General features: G+C 36.8%; 1 protein-coding gene across 3 annotated transcripts in view; it reads left to right on the top strand.

Moving 5' to 3' along the window:
- RASA3 (RAS p21 protein activator 3) overlaps nucleotides 1-19,994 on the top strand; it is a 139,766-nt gene that overhangs the window by 36,148 nt on the left and 83,624 nt on the right. For all 3 annotated transcript variants that reach the window (XM_063304893.1, XM_063304892.1, XM_063304891.1), the window contains one exon: nucleotides 19,679-19,796. In XM_063304893.1, the coding sequence (XP_063160963.1) occupies nucleotides 19,720-19,796 (77 nt within the window). In that variant the 5' untranslated portion in view covers nucleotides 19,679-19,719. The remainder of the gene's footprint in view (nucleotides 1-19,678; nucleotides 19,797-19,994) is intronic.

Raw genomic sequence — 19,994 nt, 5'->3', positions numbered from 1 at the left:
GAGAAAAAACTCTTCTGTTATGTGGGATGAATGGATGGTTGGAAATAAGAAAAATGTTAATTGGGCCATTTGGAGAGCCATGAATAAATGAGAATGGTGAGGATAAGAGAAAAATATAATTGTACATAGAGAAAACAATAGTTCCAAAAATGTATTCAAAGAGAGCAAGGAACATTTTAGATTCAGAAAGGCAGAAAAGACATAGAACTTTTTGACAGAAATAAACATTGTTTTGGAAATGGGTGAAAAGGGCTAAACAAGAAGCCTCTGGCAGAGGGAATGGAGTTAAAAATAAAAATGAATTGAAGTAATTTATTATGATACTGAAGTGAGGGAATGCTGAATAAATATTTTAGAGATTTCTATGGGAAAGATAGTGACATGTCCAAAGTGGAATTGAAACAAATGCTATAAATGTTAGCTTACAAGGAAAAAAAATGATTAAAAGGAAATCTTGAATGCTGTGAGAATGTTGAAAATTTGTAAAACTCCAGGTTTAGATGGTGTAAATAGAGAAATGTTAAAATATGGATGTTGTATGTTTATAAATAACCTCTACAACTTGTATAATGTGTGTGTGCATTCTATGTCTGTGCCTGATGATTGGAAGAATTATTATGTTATTGATCCCTTTACAAAAGGAAAGGAAGAGAGACTGTATGCAAAAAAAGCTGACCAATTAATTTGTTAAGTATGCTTGAAAAGCTCTTTGACATAATTCTGATTGACACAGACTCAGAGATGACAAAATTTGGGAAGTGCAGCATGAGAACAGATGCACAGGCCAGATTTTTTTTTCTCTTCAAAAGGTCACTGATTGTAATGGGCTGTAAGAATAACTTTGACAGACAGGAGGAAGAACCACAGCCTAGACAATGGTCTGATAAGAGAAAGCTGAATCCAAAGCAGGAACGGGAGTGGAGAAAGCATCTCAGAATTGACCGTCCCTAGTTCTCTGGAACATAAAAGCAGGGGAGGGGTAAAGCACTTTCAGAGATTCTGTTACTATAACCTCACAATAAAGGTAGTGTTTGTATTTTTGGTTTTGGTTTCCTGGTCTGGACTACCTTGAAGGACTGACACTGATAAATGTATGAATGTGAGAAATACATTTAATTTTCCATTTTTTGATTTACAGAAAGCATATGACAGCAATCTGCTTGAATTATAGAATGCTTTGTGTGGATTGGAATAAAATTGGTTGTGATAAAGAGCAACATATAATCGAAGTAAATGGAACTTTTAGTGAATAAAATATTTATGGTAAAGACTTGTGGTAACAGTACAAATGTACAGCAGACATGAATGTACATGTGACTTAGATTATTTGCAGTGAATGTTAGATAGATTGTATGATGCAATGAGGAGCTTTGATCAGAAAATTAATATATCAAAGTAGTTGTATTTGATAGGGAGAATGGAATGAATGATCAGAAGTTACACATAAATGATTAAAATTTAGAGCAAGTATATTAATTTGTTCACCTCCGTAGAATACTAAATATGGGTGGAGGTATTTTAAGATATGCAAATGAAGTGTGCTTCTTCTCACTTTGTTAAATGGAAATTCAAGTTGAGTATGCCAGGAGAAACAAAATTGAATTGAATGCAGTGAGAATGGATTAATTAAAAGCTTGTTATAAAACAAGAAAAGATAGGGTCAAGAATGAATAGATGATGAATGAATTGGATTGAATACAAAAGTGAGTGATCAGTACAAAAGATATGCTGAAGGGGCTTGATCATAAAAAGAATGAAAAAGGATTGAATTGCAAAATAAATATATGAAGAAACAGTGAATGGATGAAGAGGAAGGGGGAAATCAATGAAGCGTTGGTTAGATGAAGTTGATGAGTTCCTCAAAGAGAGACAAGATTTTTAAAAAAGAAAGGGCAATGTGTGGGCCAGTTTATGGACATAGTGGAAGAATGGATGGTTTGCAAGGGACTTGGCATCTGGGTACCTACAAGGCAGTTTGCTCCAGCCAGAGTCAGCTCAATCTGTTGGGTAATAAGCTGCTCCTAGTACCTGATTTTTGAAAGGTAAAGGGAGCGGAGGCCAGGAGGTGTTGCTTTTTGGTGTCAATCACGGTTTTGGGGAACATCCTCTCTGTGGGAACCAGGCTGGTGGTCTCCCTGAATGCATTCAGGAATATGCTAAAAACAGAACTGTTGTGGAAGGCATTCTAATGAGCTTGTACCATTTCTGTTTTGTGTTTTTAATAGTTTTATTCTTGAGCTGTTATTTTATTGTTTTGATTTTGATTATGCTGATTTTATTTTATTTTTCTGTATTAACTGCCAAGATTCATTTGATTGCAGCAAGATATAAATGTATTAAATAATAAATTAATAAATAAATGTATTGGTGTTAACATGCTTTAGCCATATTTATTTTTGTTATATCATACTTGTAATTTCTATGGTTAATTTCTGTTGCCTACTCTTTTTTTTTTTTTTGCTCTTTGAATAACGTTCCAAGATGGAATAGCGTTATGAAGTATATTCTGTATGTATGAAAGTTATAGCTGATAATGTTCCTGCCAGTGGTTGCAAGCATAAGATTACAAAGTGGGATGTTTTGGTTATAGCATGATGCTACTTGGACCTTCATTCCACTGCATCCAGAGCCTCCCTATTCTTACTTCATGTATTCATTTTTTATGACAGACTCATGAGCGTTTAGCACTAGACTTACCCATGCCTAATATAAACTCCTCCATTGAGTTAAACGGGGCTTACATTTAGGTTAAGGCCGAGGTTCTCAAACTTTTTGATACCATGACTCCCTAAAATGATAAATGAATGTGTGCAGCCCCCACTTTGAATAAAACAAAGTATTTCATTCAGACAGAAATTTATATAATGTTTAATCTATATATCAGTGATAGAACTTTACAACGTTGTAAAATAAAGTGGATAAAAACACTGAAGCCCGTTAATGCATACACTTATATAGTCACTCCATAGTTTATAGAATATTTCTACACATTATGCTGGAAGAGATGGTGGAGGTATATGAATGTTTCTGAGAGAAGCTGAACCATGTATCGGTGGGCGGTGTCAATGGAGTGCCACTATCCAATAATAGTTTGTCATGTGATGAATAGGTGTCTGCAGGTACCCTCTGTAGAAATGAGTGTTATGTCCATTTCAGTTGCATTACACACCTAGTCCACAAAATACATCATACAGTACTTTATTTAAACCAAGTAACAGAAACTTCTTGAGCATTTTTGACATAGCAGTGGATTTGAATGGATCAACATTGGTGGTGGCTCATAGAGCCCAAAAGCCTCTGCTAAGAATAGGAAGCAGGGGAAAAACCAATTTATAAGGGCATTAATACTCAAAAGTCCAAGCACTACTTCTATGCCTGAGGCAAGATTTTTTAAAAAGAGGTGACCATGCACTTGAGCTGGTCAGCTTGAGAACCACAGGTCAAAGAATATAAAGTTGCAGCCAAACGCTGTGAGCCATGTCATGAATTGGAGGTTTTATCTAATTACAAAACTACTATGTTTAAAAATTACCTCATTGTCGTGTAGTGGATTACATGAGGGGTGGGAACAGTCTAGGGGTATCTAGGGACGACCCTTTCTCTTCCAGTAGGCAAGGACTGGAAGAGGGGAGGAGGAGGATAAAAGTGGATGGGACCATGTCATACATACTTTTTCCCCCCTGACATTTTACACTGTCTTCCTTTGTTTGTTTTCTAACTATGATAATGTTCTAGGGCTTAAAGTTTCAGCTTTCTTGTCTTTCCCTCTGAAAAAGGCAGGAAATCTTGCAGCCAGTTTTCAGCAATTGTGGTTGGAGAAGGTTTCAAGCTCTGCAAAAAATAGGTCCATATGCTGTGTGAACTCCTAGAGGCCCAGACTGTCCACCTCTGATTAACATGCTGGAATATTTATTGATTTGTTACATTGGTTTATATTCTGTCCAAGTCTCTGGAATTTGTTGTTCTAACTTATAATATGACTTCCCCAAAAATGCATTGCAGTTTACATGGTATAAATTAATTGAAAATACCCTTGTGTTTTATTGCTCCGCCTTTGCGGCTCATAAGTTTAATTCACTTTGCTCTGGAGCCAGGCTGCTTGATGTTGTAATTTTCAAATTAATTTCATAACTTGCTTTGATTAATATAAGTGTGTTCTCGAAATATCTGTTTTGTACATGTACATTCCTGTTGGAAAGAGAACTTTCAAAACTTGAGAGTGTTATGTAAATAGGATGTATATAGCCATGTGGGGAAGTGCATCGGAAAAAAGCTTCAGGCACCAGGTAGTAGTGCTGGATTTTCAAAATGATTTTCCCTCTTATATTTGACATCAATTACAAAGTCAGCTGCTGGCATATCTATTACAAAAGCTTTAGAGAAAAAGGCAAGAAACCATAATTAATTAAATGTCACTTAATTAAATACACCTTTGAATATTATTTAATTCTGTGATGGACAAATATTAATAACATAATGTAATATAGGTGCAGGTTAGAGGCTTAGTTTCGTTCCTTTGTATATGAGTATCAGTGGCATGAATATGCAGAATGGTGTATTTGCTAACTAACTACCACTGCTACAGACTAAATTAAGCACGGGGCTGCTGAGGCATGTACTCTCTCTCTTTTGCTGTAAATGTCCTGCTAACCGGCCTAATACCTCATCACAGTTAACTTGAAAATATAAATAGCTTAAGTAAAATCAACAGCAGTGTTTAGCACCTGTCATATAAAACGCTAACAAATTTCTCAACAGATTTCACTTACAAAATGCTATCAAAATAAAACTGAATCAGGATAGAGCATCAAAAGGAATCTTGAGGAGAAGGCTACGTATTTCCTGAAGAACAGTAAGGTGTTACTGGATGGGTCTCCTTGGTAAATCCAGTGTGGAGGTTGCCTTGATGAGAAGATTCAGATCGCGTGACTGATCAGAAGCATGCCTTCCTGCATCTTCCATACTGCCTAGTGGACTAGTACAAATCCATTCTTACTTTATTGTTAGCATCAGGTCACTTGTTTTCTACATTTTCCTACCCCTATTATAGAGCTTCCTACAAGCTCTCTCTCTCAAGACCAATCTAGCACATCTTACAGATTTCTTGTTTTCTTGCTTACATAACTGGCAGAATTGCACACCTCTGCTGTGGCTGTTGCATTTTCTTTGTCAGACTTTGATCTCTTAAACATGTTAGGGCTGTGATTGCTTTGCAAATGATTCAGAATAAATGGTTTGGACCTCACATGAGCACCACCTCTCTCTCTTAATTAAAGCAGCCTTCCTATATTAAGGCTTCTGTGCAAGCCTGAAAAAAGTAGTGGCTGCTTTAAATAGTCAAGTTTTTCTTGTCCAGAATTTAGTATTGGATAGCTAACCTCAGATTTACATGAATGTTGATACATCTGTTCTTTGTTAAAACTGAAAACACTTTTAAAAAGCCCCTTAAGAGAATATATAGCAGAGCAGTGGCCTTCATAATACATTTCCAGCTTGCACCTCATTTAGGGTACATCTTGAATCCATGAAATTCTTTTAGTTTGTCATCATTTCCTGTCTCATTTAGTGTAGGTGGATGTCATGGCATTGAATTCACAGGCTCTCATAGGCTGCTACTTGTAGTTTCCACTGATTTTCTTAAGGATGAAATGGGTTTATCTGTGCCGAAGAGCTTTCTGCTGCACTTCCGACCTTCATAAGTGTGTCTCTTCTAGTTATCCAGTCCAAAGTGAGCTGATACTAGAAGCTCTGGCAAGAGCTCAGCTTTCCAGAGATTAGGGAGGGAGGTGGGAAGAGGAAGATCAGTCTTTGCAGCACTGCAAGAAAGAGCCCTTTTTAAACACTGTGTGCAAACGCTGAACAATCAGTGTATATTATTTTTTAAAATGAAAAGGAACAATATTTCTCAGGAAATGTAAACTCTGACATACACAATGTTACAGTGCTAATATAGGAATTGGTGGACTCAGATGAATGTCCCCTGAAAATTTATTACATCATTTTGAGGTTGACACTAAACCTTTTAGGAAGAACACTTTAAAATGTTTGGTTACTGTTTTGTACCTTTATTATTCTGTTATTAAGATGTGACCACAAAAGAAGTAGCGCTAAGATATACTCAGTGCATTTTCAGTTGTTGGATCTAAAAGACAATTTTATTAGTATGACTGTGTTGAGTAAACTGGAAAGGTCAGGGTCTTGCCAACAGTGAACAGTTTTCCATAAGTATTTGGGGAATGCCTTTCCAGTTAAACTGAGAAGATTAAGAACTCATATTTGAATAAGAGGGATATTGAGTAAACTAGGTATCTCCACATGTTGGGGTTTGTGGATGCCCTTGTGAAAGGATTTCTGCCCATTTAAATGATGGCTACTGTGTCCTACAACAGGACTTACAAGGTGCCAATTTCCCAGTGCCTCTCTCGCCCATTTCCATCCCTATTATCCCAGCTTATTTCTGGGCAGGCATGCACATTTTTTTTTTTTTAAAAAGCCATTGGGCTGCACCTTTCATCATGTTTATTTTTAAAATAGCTTGTAGTACTCATTTGGGTCCAGGGCTATTTTTGGAAATGAAGATGCTGCTAGAGGCTGGCACTTTCCAATAAGTCACTTTCCTTTAAAAAACAAAAACCAATGTAAACACTCAGGTGAGGCAGAGAGCTTGGCAGGCAAGTATCCAAGTATCCACGGTCTTAATAGCACATGAGGATATTATGTTAGGGATCCCAAGGCTAAGCCAAGTTTATTCAAAAATATGTTCAAGTGTGCTTAATGAGCTGATTCATTAGTGAATATGTAGGATTGCAGGCTTAAAATGCTGGTGCATTTTATAATCGCATAGTATTTAAGAAATGAGGGGTATATTTATCAATATGTCCATGTTGCATACAAGCTTATAATGTTCTTTTAATAAAAGCAGTTACAAAATTACCTTTTGATTATGGATCTTAAAGCACAGTCCTATGCCTTTGGCTTACAGGAAAGCCTGTGTCTCCCTGCAGTTTACTCCTTGTTACACATACAATAGTTTGCTGTCTTATATTCCCTGTTTTCTGGACTGTATTTGAAAAATGTTATTTTGGGCATGAGCCTCAGCAAAATCTGACAAGTGATGTGTTCATTTCATTATCAACATTTCTGATCATTTGCTAAAGTGGACGGTGCATAGCAAGAAATCGAGAGAGTCTGCAATGTGGAAATGAAACTTATAGGTGCTAAATGCCACTGCCCGTCTTGTGTTAATATTCTTTCTGCCATAAATAGAGGAAGTGGTGATTCATGTTTAGCTCTTGATCCAGAGCCATGGAAGAACTTAGTATCTCTGGAACTGATCAGGCTCACTTGAGGTCATGAGTGCATTGCACAATCTGTCTGGCAAATCACAAAATCCAATCCCATTTCGCAGCTGGAATGAAGGTCAGAAATATGAAACGTTGTTGAAGAATCAGGCACTGGTGGCATTCTCTTAATTAGTAATTTTTTTTTTATCTTTTACAGTTAAGATTTAAAAAATTAGGTCTCTTTCAGTTCAGGTCTGTATTGTATTGAAAACATGATGCTCACTGCAGATTATCAGCCCATCAAGAGGTTAATGCAACTTTTCTTGTTCCTTAATTGCACTTCAAAAATGGAAGGGGAAGAGGGTTGAGCTGATCTGGTGCACAAATTGTAACCCATTAAGCCAAATATAGCACACCAACTATGTATGGTAGCCTGCCAGGTGTTTGACAGTCCCTTTTTTTAGTTGCAGGCAGGCAACAAAACTGATTTATTAGGCTGCAGTCAGCCTAGAGTCATGCTGATTTGTGTCTAAACTGAATTCAACTGCTAATTGTGAAGAGTAAATATGATACTGTATTGGGAAATTGCAGGTTGAAATCAATGCTTGGCTATAAAATTATTTGGGTGGCTCTGGACTGCACACTGGCTTTTAAACATAGTTTGAGGCCTAGATTCCAGGCTAACTGATTTTGTAACCCCTCAAATCTTCAACAACTGTTTTAAGGGTGTGAAGTCCTTTCTTTCTTCAGAAGATTGCTAATGAGAAAACAGTCTCATAAGCAGTATGTATTGTTTTACATTATCTAATTACTATAGCTTGTTTTACATTACTCATGCATTCTTCTATTTTTTTCTATTTGAATTTCTAGTTATCAGAATTTCTCTTACTTCTATATTACTGTTAGAGGTATTTGCATGTCTGTACTTAGCCTAATAAAATTAGTTACTTTCTGACTTCACACTCTGTAATTTTATTTTTACTTCCTATAAAATAGAGTATAATTACAAAGTTTAAAAACCCTGATTTTATATGAGTTTCAAGAAGAGTTAGCTGGGTGAACTGAGATAAGGTGGACAAGAATCAAAATTAAATAGAAAATTTGGTGTCTAAAGTAATTTAACCAGCAAAATCTTAGAGAGTTTAAACTCTTCTGACTTTTCTGCTAACATTAACCTGAGGATGGATTAGGACAGAGTACACTATCACTTACTAAGGAACAGTGTTTAATGAGGATTGATCTAAATGCAGGAATTGTTTTTTCTTACTTTTTTTTATTCTACTGATATTGGGTTGTAGCTAATCGTACTCATCCATCAGAAGTGACACTGCTAGTTGATCTGATTCTCCTTTGCAACCCCTTGTACTCACACATTTGCCTTTCAGTCATTGGACTTCCATAGTTGTCTGACCACACTTGAGTCATCTAACTAATAAGACCATAAGATGAAAGCTAATTTAGGCAAGGAAAAGGAAGTATATCTTATAAGGAAGTATCTCCACCTGGTTTTTCAAACAAATTTCACCAGCTGCAATACAGTGTCATGTTGAAAGTGGGTAGATATGGTAGATGGGTGGTAGAGCTGATGTTAGCATAGACAAAAGATCAAGTTCAAACTGGCATCTCCAGTAAGGCACAAGAAACCTTCAAGCAATAACCCTGGATAGTGGTTGCCTTCTAGTAGTAATACTAGGCTACATCAAGGAATGGCCTGACGAAGTATAGGGCAGGCTATGTCTTGTGACACCTTCACAATTTTGCAACTTTCAGTGATGAATTATACTTCTTGCAAACTATACCAAATTCAGAAATGAAAAAGTACCCACATGAGATGATATAAAACATAAGTTTGTGGTCTAGTTTAAGTAACCATCCACAGAACAACAAATACAAATATATTGGTCATAATTTCTGAAATCAGGCCAGTAAAAATTTTCCTACGATGTTAATTTAGTGTATGTGACATCATATCAACTGGATATTTGAAGTTGCTGTGGTTATGAAAATGTGTGAGGAAATTAAGTGGTAGTTATTGGTTTTTGGGTAGATTGGGAATATTTGTCTGTTATCACCTCTGCTCTCCCCAGATTTTAGTTCTCTTCCCTAGTATGATTTTATATTATGGAATCTGATATTGTTTCAAGTCTTTTGTGGTCACCCACAAAAGTTCTTTGATAGTCACGAGAATATCTGTTTCTGAAATTAATATCTTTTGCTTTACATTTTCTGTATTGTATGTAGGACTTTGCTATTTTATTGCAAATTCATTAATAGAAAGCTTGCTTCTTGTCCCCTGTCTTCCTTCAAAATGAGTCTGTTTCTTAACTGTAAAGCAGATTGTTTTAGTGACTGCAGGTTCTCTTGACCTTGCAGACTACCTGAAGCTTGAAACATCTACTGGATGCTTTGGTTTTCACTTCTCTCTCTCTCTCGACATATAAAATAAAGTGAGAATGGTACAATGAAAATCAGCACTTCTAAATCTGTTCAAGCGTATGTCTAACTCATGAAATCCGTTTGGCTAAATCATCATGCCCTTTTTAAGATGGATTATTTGGAGTTGTTTTATTAGAGGTAGAAAGCATTAACATTCAGCTTGCTCTGGTTGTTGCATCATCTTCCTTCTCTGGGAATGGTCTCTAACAATAGTAAATAAAGCCCATGAGGGTTTAATCATAGGAGGCTTAACCTGAATATTCGGTGAGTGCATATATATATAATGTAGTTGGAAAGATGTAAGAATATCCTCAATTATATTTTATTTTTTAGAAGTAATTTGACATGAGTATGTAAACCTTGGCACATGCTGCCACATCTGTGAGGGAGTTTGAGTGCTACTGGATGATGAAATTCAGGCTTCAGTTTTCCAGATCCTTTTTTTAAATATACAAACAAGAACCACCATATTCTTAGCTTGTTAACGATCAATCTTTTCTTTGTGACACAGAGATGTTTATGCCTTACTGTATTCTATATTTAGTGATCCTTTTAAAAGAAACTAAATTGCAGCTTTCCTTGGTTATGTAGACCATGTGTTTGTTACAGTTATATTCTCAAAAGCATGAATTTTTTCTTTAAATTGGGAAATACACTTTTTGATGTTTAATGTTCTGGAACTTTACACAAGTAGCTCTCACTTGCTGCAGATGTTTTTCTAAGAAAATAACAGCTCTTCACCAACTTCTTAGCAGGGAAGACATGGATGTCTTGCTGATACTACACTTGGGGAACATAGTTTAATTTTGCAAGCCAAACTCTTCTCCTGTGCTTTCATTGTATATTTTGACTAAAATAGCAACAAACACCATGAAGCAGCTATGCATAATGGGTTGGATCCAGCTGTAATTATGTAGTACATCTATTGAAAGCAGTAGGAATTCAGTCCCACTTGTTTCAGAGGATATATTCTGAGCATATATTCTGAATACAATTAAGTCTAAATCATACCTTATTTTAGGGACGCGGTGGTGCTGCGGGTTAAACCGCTGAGCTGTCGATTGGAAGGTCGGCGGTTCGAAACCGTGCGGCGGGGTGAGCTCCCGTTGTTAATCCCAGCTCCTGCTCACCTAGCAGTTCGAAAACATGCAAATGTGAGTAGATCAATAGGTACCGCTTCGGCGGGAAGGTAACGGCGTTCCAAGTCGTCATGCTGGCCACATGACCCGGAAGTGTCTACGGACAACGCTGGCTCTAAAGGCTTAGAAACGGAGATGAGCACCGCCCCCTAGAGTCGGATTCGACTGGACTTTACGTCAAGGGAAACCTTTACCTTTACCTATACCTTATTTTTAAACACAGAGCTGTTTTTCATGCTAAGCTGTTTTTCAAGACCTGGCTCCAAATTTATATATGTCAATACAAAAAAAAGAAGGAGAAGAAGAAAGCAGAATACATAACATATATAACTTGGCAGTGGCCATATTAATGAAAGATATACAGTACATATCATTTTAATGACTTAAATAGTATTAGCTATTTTGTGTATGCATATTCATGTATACTTATAAACGTTGGGGGGAAAAAAAGAATGGCCCCAGAGCCAAAAAGAAAGCAAGAATATGGCTTATGCTATGTGCCTTCATCTACCATGTTAGTAACATTGTTCTTTAAGTCAGCAACTTGATTTTGTTTGCTTGCTTGTTAGATTTAAAGCCCATGTGTCCTTCAGGACCTGAAGGTGGAAGATACAAATCATATAAAGTTATTTTATATAATTTATTTTAAAAACATTTTATTTCACTGAGCAATTTGCCTTGTGTTGTTGAGTGTGGTTTCGTACTTGCTAATCAACTGGGCAGATTAGTTCTTTCACTTCCCATTAAGAATGTTCAGTGCTAATTTTGTACACCTGCCTGCCCTCCCCACCCCCAGCTGCCAGTCTAGCTCAGTGTTTCCCACCTTGGCCACTTTAAAATGTGTGGACTTCAACTCCCAGAGTTCCCCAGCTAGCCATTCTGGGAGCTGAAGTCCACACATCTTAAAAGTGGCTAAGGGCCAGAAACACTGGTCTAGACACAGAGTGTGTGTCCCCATCTTCCCACTGGGAAAAGGGCTGTAAGAGTGGCAGTTTCAAGCATTTGAAATATGTGTGGGTATTGCAGGTATCATTCAAATGCTTCATAATTTCCTTTACTTTTCAGAGCGCTTCTTTGTCAAAGCAGGAACAGATTGGCCAGCAAAGCCACTTCTTTATTTTAAAATCTTTTCCTGAAATGTTATTGAGGTGGCCTCAGGAGGGCTTACAAAAATCACAGCTTAAAAACACATCATCAGAATATCACCAAAAACAATAAAATAAGCTAGCATATTAAAATCAGCTATTTATTTGTGGGGGGTTTTTTTATGGTCAAACTTATTTCTGCATGTTCCTGGCAAGCTGTGCAGTTGTTTGCAATACAACAATGAATATAATTAACCAACAGTAAATTACATCAGTTAAAATATCATTTTGTAGAAAGCCAAGGAGATGACCTTGGAGAAGGAATCCAGAGGCCATTAAGGAAATACCAGGTGCAGAAGAAACATGTGTAAGTCCAGGGAGACGGGGGAGTGTTATAAACAGATTCAGACTACCCCTCACCCCACTCCCTGAGGCAGAGTTCTCAACCTTAGCAATTCCCAGAATTCCCCAGCCAGCCATGGTGGCTGGGGAACTCTGGGAGTTGAAGTCCACACATCTTAAAGTTGCCAAGGTTAACAAACACTGCCCTGGGGTATAAGAGGGAGGGAAGGGAAAATACAGACAGACTTGCAAGGTTCTGTTATTAGAGCCTATCTCAAAGTGAAGTTCTAGTCTTCCTGTGGTGTCAATATCCTGATCTGGCCTACCTTGAAAGGGTGATATATATTTTAAAAAAATACATAATATCGATTGATATAGACAAAACCCAACCTAGACCTTCTGCAAAGTCATAAAAGGGCAAAATTAGGAAAACAGTGTTTTCTTATGCAATTACTTTTTTAGGTTTCACTTAAAATGAGCCAGCAAAGAGAATATTCCAACAAAACATCTTTTTTTAGGCTCCAGAATTGAATGTGATGATTATCAAGTCACTGGACAGCTATCTAAGAGACCAAGCTTGGAAATTGGAAAGCCCTGAGTATGAATTCTGCATCTGCCATGAACTTACGAGTTAGCCTTAAGAAATGCTTTCTCTTACCTCTCATAGGTAATATGGGACATGATGATGATGATAATAATAATACAGAGTTACATTAGAGTGGGGAATTGGATTCAGTGGTAAAATTGGATAATCCTCAGGCATAGGATCTGGGCATGCACAGGATGTTACGGGCTTGAGAGAGGAAACCCAGATCTTCCAAAATTCCATTCCCTGCAACTTTGCAAAGGTTCTTCCCCTTTTCAGAAGGATAAAAGATTGTGAAGATGTTCAAGAAGCATCTTAAGAGTTGGGAAAAAAAATACTATATTAGAAGAATCAATAGAAAGGGGGAACGTAAAACCACATTAAGTCTGGGGATGCTTAGTTGTTGACTCATTTGCTTCTCAGTAGTTTTGTATTTATACTTCTCCATTGCAGCATTTCAACCTCTTTGCTACCTCATTAAAGTTAACAAGACACATAATGAGATCAATTATATTAAAGTTAATCTAACATCCGGATTGAAATTCTTTGTGTCGATATTCATATAACTTAAAATTTATTTCCTATCGCATTGAAGGAGGAGGAGTAATGTTTGCAAAGCAAAATAAGCTAGAATTTGACTTTCATCATGCTCAGTGTATTGGATGGTGACTCAGTCTGGGTTTGACTTGATTCTCAGATCAAGATTCATACAATGTTTTTTTTTCTCTCAAAGTTCAAATTAGTCACTGTTTTGAAATTTTGTATAAATAACAAATCACATAGCAGCTGTTTGATCCTTAATTTACTTTATTTATGTGCTTTATTTCCTCTGCCCACTGTTGTAAGGCAGAAAAAACTGCTCACTTTGAAGGAACTGATCTGCAGAAGTTTTTGCCTTTGCATATGCCTTGCATATGTGTATCAGTGAACCTCCTTCCCACCAACTTTTAAAACTGCTAGTAAAAACTAACTTTTTATAAATGCTTCACTTCACAAGTTTTAATTACTGATTTCTAATATTTGTAAATTAAGGCACATAGGGGAAAATGAGCCTCTATCTTATGTATGTTTACGTGGAAGGAATTCCCTTTTTATTCAGTGTGGCTTACTCCTAAAAATGTGCTCTGTTGTCATTTTCTTATCAGGTGTATGTTTGGCTATTGTTATAAATTAACATGTATCCTGGCAATTCTTATTCAGCCTATGTAAAATACACACACACACAAGTGATGACTTTCTTTGTGGGGAATAATAAAAATTTGAACGTGCAACCTCTTGTTTTAATACAAACTCTTATGGTGTGCAATTCAATCCTTACAAAGATAAAATGTTCCTAGAAGTACTTCAGTCTAGATTTATGAGAACTATTCTTCAGACCCCCTGATTCATCCCCAATGCTTTGTGGAGACTTGAGCTAGGATTTCCTTCTATAACTGCTTGCATGTGTATAGCTGCCTGAGATACTGGTTGAAATTAAATTGCTGGGGAGCAGTTCTTTAAGTCCAACTTGTTCTTGTAAGCAAGCTCTTTCTGGAAGAAGGCTGTGGCAAAAGAATTTCTAGGTCCGGTCTCCCACAAAAACCTCCTTTGGCATCCTGCGTCATCTGACTTTATATTTAAATGACACTTTTAAAAAAACACATGGGCAGATACAGTCCAGTGCTGTTTGTAAGTGTGTCTGCCTACCTAGAAAAGAGGACTTAGGTAAGTAAGAGTAGTAGGGAGTATTCTAAGGGCTTGATTGGTGGTGATTAGGGAACATTGTGGTAAATTGATGCTGTGTGATTGGTTTTGTCCTCCATAGCAGCCATCTGTGAATGAGCACCCACCCTCAAGGGGAATCAAATGAGAGTCCTGATGACCTGCCCCCGAAACTCCAAGGGTAGTCATAATCAAAAAAGATGATTTAGTTTTTTGGATGTTTCCTAATTTTTTAGTTTGAGTAAAGTAGTTTGAGAAAGCAATTGGCTGCTGGTAATCTAAGGAAACACAGTAATTAAAGTAGGCCTTTGACCACAGGACCTCTTACTAGAGAAATAAACAAGAGAGTATGTAAAAACTCTATCAGACTCCTAAATGAAGCTTGATTAGTTAATGTTCCTGCATATCCCAGTTAACTCTACTTTTCAGTTTAAAATAGCATTTGCCTCTTTGGGTGAAGATGGGGGAAGATGAGCTCTCTTTTAAATAACCTTGGTATTTTGCCAGTAATACGCTTTGGTATTTAACATGAGCTTGTTTACAGCTTTTTAAATGCCTTAGGACTGCAAATTTTATTTTTTTAGATTCAGGGAACATCTTTTATTGTAAATGTAAAAGCTGAAATAACAGGGGTGTGGTCAAAACAGTAGAGATTATAGCCACAATGCATGTAAAAAACAGGCGAAGCTTCAATCTTGATTTTTTTGACTATATCCTGCGGACATTCCTGAGAACTAAGTATTATAGATAACACATCTGATTCATGGGGGTACGTTTTTTATCTTCAACTCAAAGCAGCCTTCTGCAGTGAGGACTGTAGCTGATAGCCATTGATACACTCTTTCAGTGCTTTAACACAGGACATAAATGTAGAAAATAGAATAAGACAGCCCTGACCACAGATTATAATTTGAGCATCCAAAAGTTCTCACAGAAAAACAATGCAATTCTTGCTCTAGAACAGCAGCACAGTTCTGTTGGATTGTATAGCCCCTATCAGTATTGTCAGATCATTTGATCACAGGTCAAATAAACCCATTCTGAAGTTTTTAAAGAGCCTGTGAGGTAAAGTATAAATAAGAAACAATAATTCCAGAAAGGAACAGTGATAGTTTGATGCCTGGCTGTATTGATGTGGAAGCGAAAGAAGAGAATAGCGGAGAGTTATTTGGATAAGTGACATCAGTTGCAATTCTATATGTACGGGGGGAGCAACAGTGAGCCACAGCCTGCTTTCAGAGGCCGCCTGCAAGTGATCAATTTGGACCTCTGGCAAGAGCAGCCTGTCCCTTTTCTGACAATCTGCTGCTAATGAGAGAGAGAGAAGAGAGTGGCAGGAACAAAGAGGTTTAGTGGCCCACATTTTGCTCTGATTTTGACCTTCTTTGACACAGCTTCCTTTCAGAATAATGGAGTCCTTAGTTGAAAATAAGTTAGTAAATCCCATTTAATCTAATCAGGTATATTAAACCATTACAAGATTTGACAGGTTATTTTGCATTGTTATTCATAAGTTAAAATACTGTCTTGTGTTTTACTGTCAGCTCTTTGAACAAAACAGAGAACAAACGTTAGCGGATAATTCTCAGTAACTTTAGTTGGTGAAGTATCAGTTCCCGGGCTGGTAGGCCCAGGTCCGTACACTTTTCGTTATCCTTTAGTACAAACATTGCTATAAAAAATGTCTGGGATCTGTTACAGTACTATACCCAATATTATACTGAGCACTACTATTCCTGTATTATATGAATATATACATACATACATATATACAGTATATACATACATACATACATATTCAGTGTATTATTTTATGTTTTCTATGATAGAGGAAATCGAAACAATAAACACACAAAATCAGAATTGGCATATTGACCTGTTAGGCTAGCCCAGTGTTTCTCAACCTTGGCAACTTTAAGATGTGTGGATTTCAACTCCCAGAATTCCCCAGCAAGGCTGGCTGGCTGGGGAATTCTGGGAGTTGAAATCCACACATCTTAAAGTTGCCAAGGTTGAGAAACACTGGGCTAGATATAAAAGTAAGAGTGGGGGATAAGAGGAGAGAAGAAAAGCTGTTTTTTGTTGACGTTGCAAAGCCTATTTCGGGTTACAGTTTTGAAGGAAAGTAGCAAGAAGTGTAAGATACTACGTGATACACATTGTCTCATTTCACTGGGACTGTTGTAATTAGAAATGCAAAATCAAGAAAACGATATCAGCTGAAAATGGGATTTAATTCTCCGAAGGTGCATTCTTTCCAACATGTCTGTTTAGATTGACTTCTGATTTCTTTCTATCTCCTATAATTAACTGCCAGCTTTGTTAATATAAAAATTGGCCAATTTAGGATGCTGAAGCCCACTACATTAAGAGAACATCATGTGTGACGGGTTAAGTTAAATGGTTCATTCCTCTCATCTAAGTAAGGCAATTAATGCATTTCTAAAACTGAACTGTGATTACAAATTAGAAATAGTTCAATTCTACAATTTGGATCAGGGTTTGTTTTGTCTTGTTTTGTTTTGTTGACATCTTTAAAAATTAGTTGAATTTCATTCCTTTAGACTTCAAAATTAATTTTAGCTCATTATGATCAGACGTAATTTTAAAAGAGAAGCTTTAATGTTTTAATGAGTGAATTGACTAAAAAATTGAAAGAGAAGATTAGAAGTCTCAATCCACTATAATAAAAACTTAGTTAAATGCTTGCTTTAGATTAGGAAAGGCATGGACAAGTTCAAGAGAATGCCAGTATGATTCATAAGCAGCAGTGGGGAAACCCATTTCCTTTAAGAGTATGAATTGGGCCCATAGGAAGAAAATAAAAACAGTTCTGGCGTAATAAACATAAGGCAGTTTTTGTGTAAATCAGAAAGGATCAGAGGGCATAGTGTTTGTATCCATGCTTGCAAAGTATCATGGTTAAGGTGATCAGATACAGAGAAGGGTATGAAATAGTGTCTTTTGAAGTAGTGTACTTTGGCATTCTGCTGTGGTGGATGGCCTCAGTCCTATATGGTATCATCCCCAAAGACTGGAAAGGCTAAAATCCAAAAAATGGCTGTGATCAAAAAAGCCTTACAAATTAAACTACTTGAATGCATGTTTCATAATAACACTTTATCCCTTTCAGTATAATGTTCAATCCCAGCTGTTTTCTGTTAGGGGGACTCCAACAGATATGTCCTCTCAAAAAAATATAATCAGTTGGGACATTAAAACTGAGCTTCATTTTTAAGGAAGCGGTGATTAAACTTTTACTTTTCTTGGATTATCTCTTTTACTTTATTTCTAGATACCAAATAGAGCAAAAATCCAAGATGTATGTCTAGTGATGGGTGCAGGTACATCCACATCTCTCTCACTATTAAAAGATTACCTCTGCTAAGTTTTTAAACCCAGTTATGCAGAGTCATCTGCATAGTGATTTAACAGCTGAAACCCTCAATTTTCAAGTGATCTATTCCTAATGTGAGCTTCACCTGCTAGCCTCTTGTTGTGTGAAAAAGCTGATTAAATTGAAAGTTGTATCCACTACATACCAGCTTTTAAATTATGCCTTCATGTAACTTCTACCAAAAGGTAGATTAATTTAGTTCAGTCATAGTTTTATGATCATTGCAACAATTGAATAATAAATAAATAAATTGAATAATTTATTCAACAAAACAATTGAATAATAAATAAATAAATTGACAAGCAATTTAGATATTAGATATGTTATTATATTTATGATGTTCATCCAGAATCTGTTTTCTTGGTATGAAGTGAGTCAGGGTTTAAATTAAGCCTTAGTTTTCTGGGGATCAAATCTGGGACATTGAAAGAACATTTGAGTCCATTGAATGGCTTTGCTCAGTTCTGAGAAACCTGAAACCTGTATCACAATTATTCTTACGATATTAGGTCCAAATGCCAACTTTTTGGCATTTTTTGCAGATGTAGTTTTCCTAAACTATACTCATAGAAATGGTAGATCATTCCATAATCTGTCACCTTCCTTTCCTATTGCACTTTCAAACTAGCATCAAGCACAACCTTACGCAAAGAATGGTGCCATCTCGCCTAAGATGACATCCCTCTCAACAAATGTCTTTTTGATCTGCGTTCCACTTATTCTTAGGACTCCGAATGATTTCATAGATGATGCTACCTAGACAAGTCTGGATTACTGCAAGTTGAAATCAGAAATCTGCATTCACCTGAAACTTCTTTAGAAGGCAGAATCTGTAAAATCATTTCATAGAACTATCATACAATAGTTCTGTCAGAGAAATAGAAGGTGAACCAACTCCTCTCCCCAAAGTTGGCCAAAGTAATTGGAAGAGCTGGGTTGAAATACAAAGCACAAAAGCCTAAGCCAGAGCATCTTGGTGCTCCCTGGTTTTTCTTTCCTTTCTTGTTCCTAAAGCCAATTTTCCCTCTTCTCTCTCCCATCCCCATCTCACTTTTGTATGTATGTGTGACTCACATACGTTTCCTATTTTAACATCTCCCCAGTACAAACCGTGTATACCCACACAAAAATTATATCCACACCAAATAGCAGGATTCCTGGCTGACAGTTCTGGGAGTTTGGAAATCCAGTTTAAAGGGAAAAGATCACGTGTCCAATCTCATTTGCAGCCAAACTCAAAATGGCTATGGAGACACAGGGCCCAGCAGATGGGGAAGGGCATTTCTGCATGACTCTTGCTGGGCTAGTTGGAGCTGAGTTGATAGCTGTCCCTAACCCATCTTCATGTGCCTCACCCTGAGGCACCCCAGATTGTCTGCATGGGAATTTTTGTGTTGGGCGAAAAAGGAAATCATGACTTCTACACTGGAACAACTAAGGGTGGCTCTAGGCACTGGGCTGGGGTTGAGATGAAGGCAACATCGTGAGGAGATGTCCCTCAAATGTAGTTAGCAAACTGTCTTTTGTGCTATAGCAAGCAGGATGACACCTTAGTTGTTGTATAGTATAGCACTTGGTATTTTAAATGTATACTCCAACCTGAGCAAAGCATATTGTAAATGTTAGGATATATTCAGTTAAAACATCAGCTTATGGGATGAATGTCTCTCAGCTGTGTCAACACTCAATGTCTTCTTTTTTGTCTTTAGGGGAAGCTAAGAATCTTCCTACGTATCCAGGGCCAAACAAAATGCGGGATTGTTACTGTACGGTAAACTTGGACCAGGAAGAAGTTTTCAGGACCAAAATAGTGGAGAAATCACTATGGTAATGTTCCATTGAATTTATATTATTTCAGCATTTTTACCTTAATTTATTTTATGCAAGGGTTCATATTCTATTTTGCAAAGTGGGAACTGTCACTAAGCAACTTGTAATATATGTAATAGAGCACAAATATAATGCAGAAGCAATAATGCTTAATAAAATCAACAATTTCCTCAGAGGTTTCTTCCTCCAGTTGTT

Source organism: Candoia aspera, chromosome 5 (genome assembly GCF_035149785.1).
Source record: "Candoia aspera isolate rCanAsp1 chromosome 5, rCanAsp1.hap2, whole genome shotgun sequence".
Taxonomy (NCBI): domain Eukaryota; kingdom Metazoa; phylum Chordata; class Lepidosauria; order Squamata; family Boidae; genus Candoia; species Candoia aspera.
Note: the sequence above shows the minus strand (reverse complement) of the source record. Positions and strands in the feature narration are given on the sequence as shown.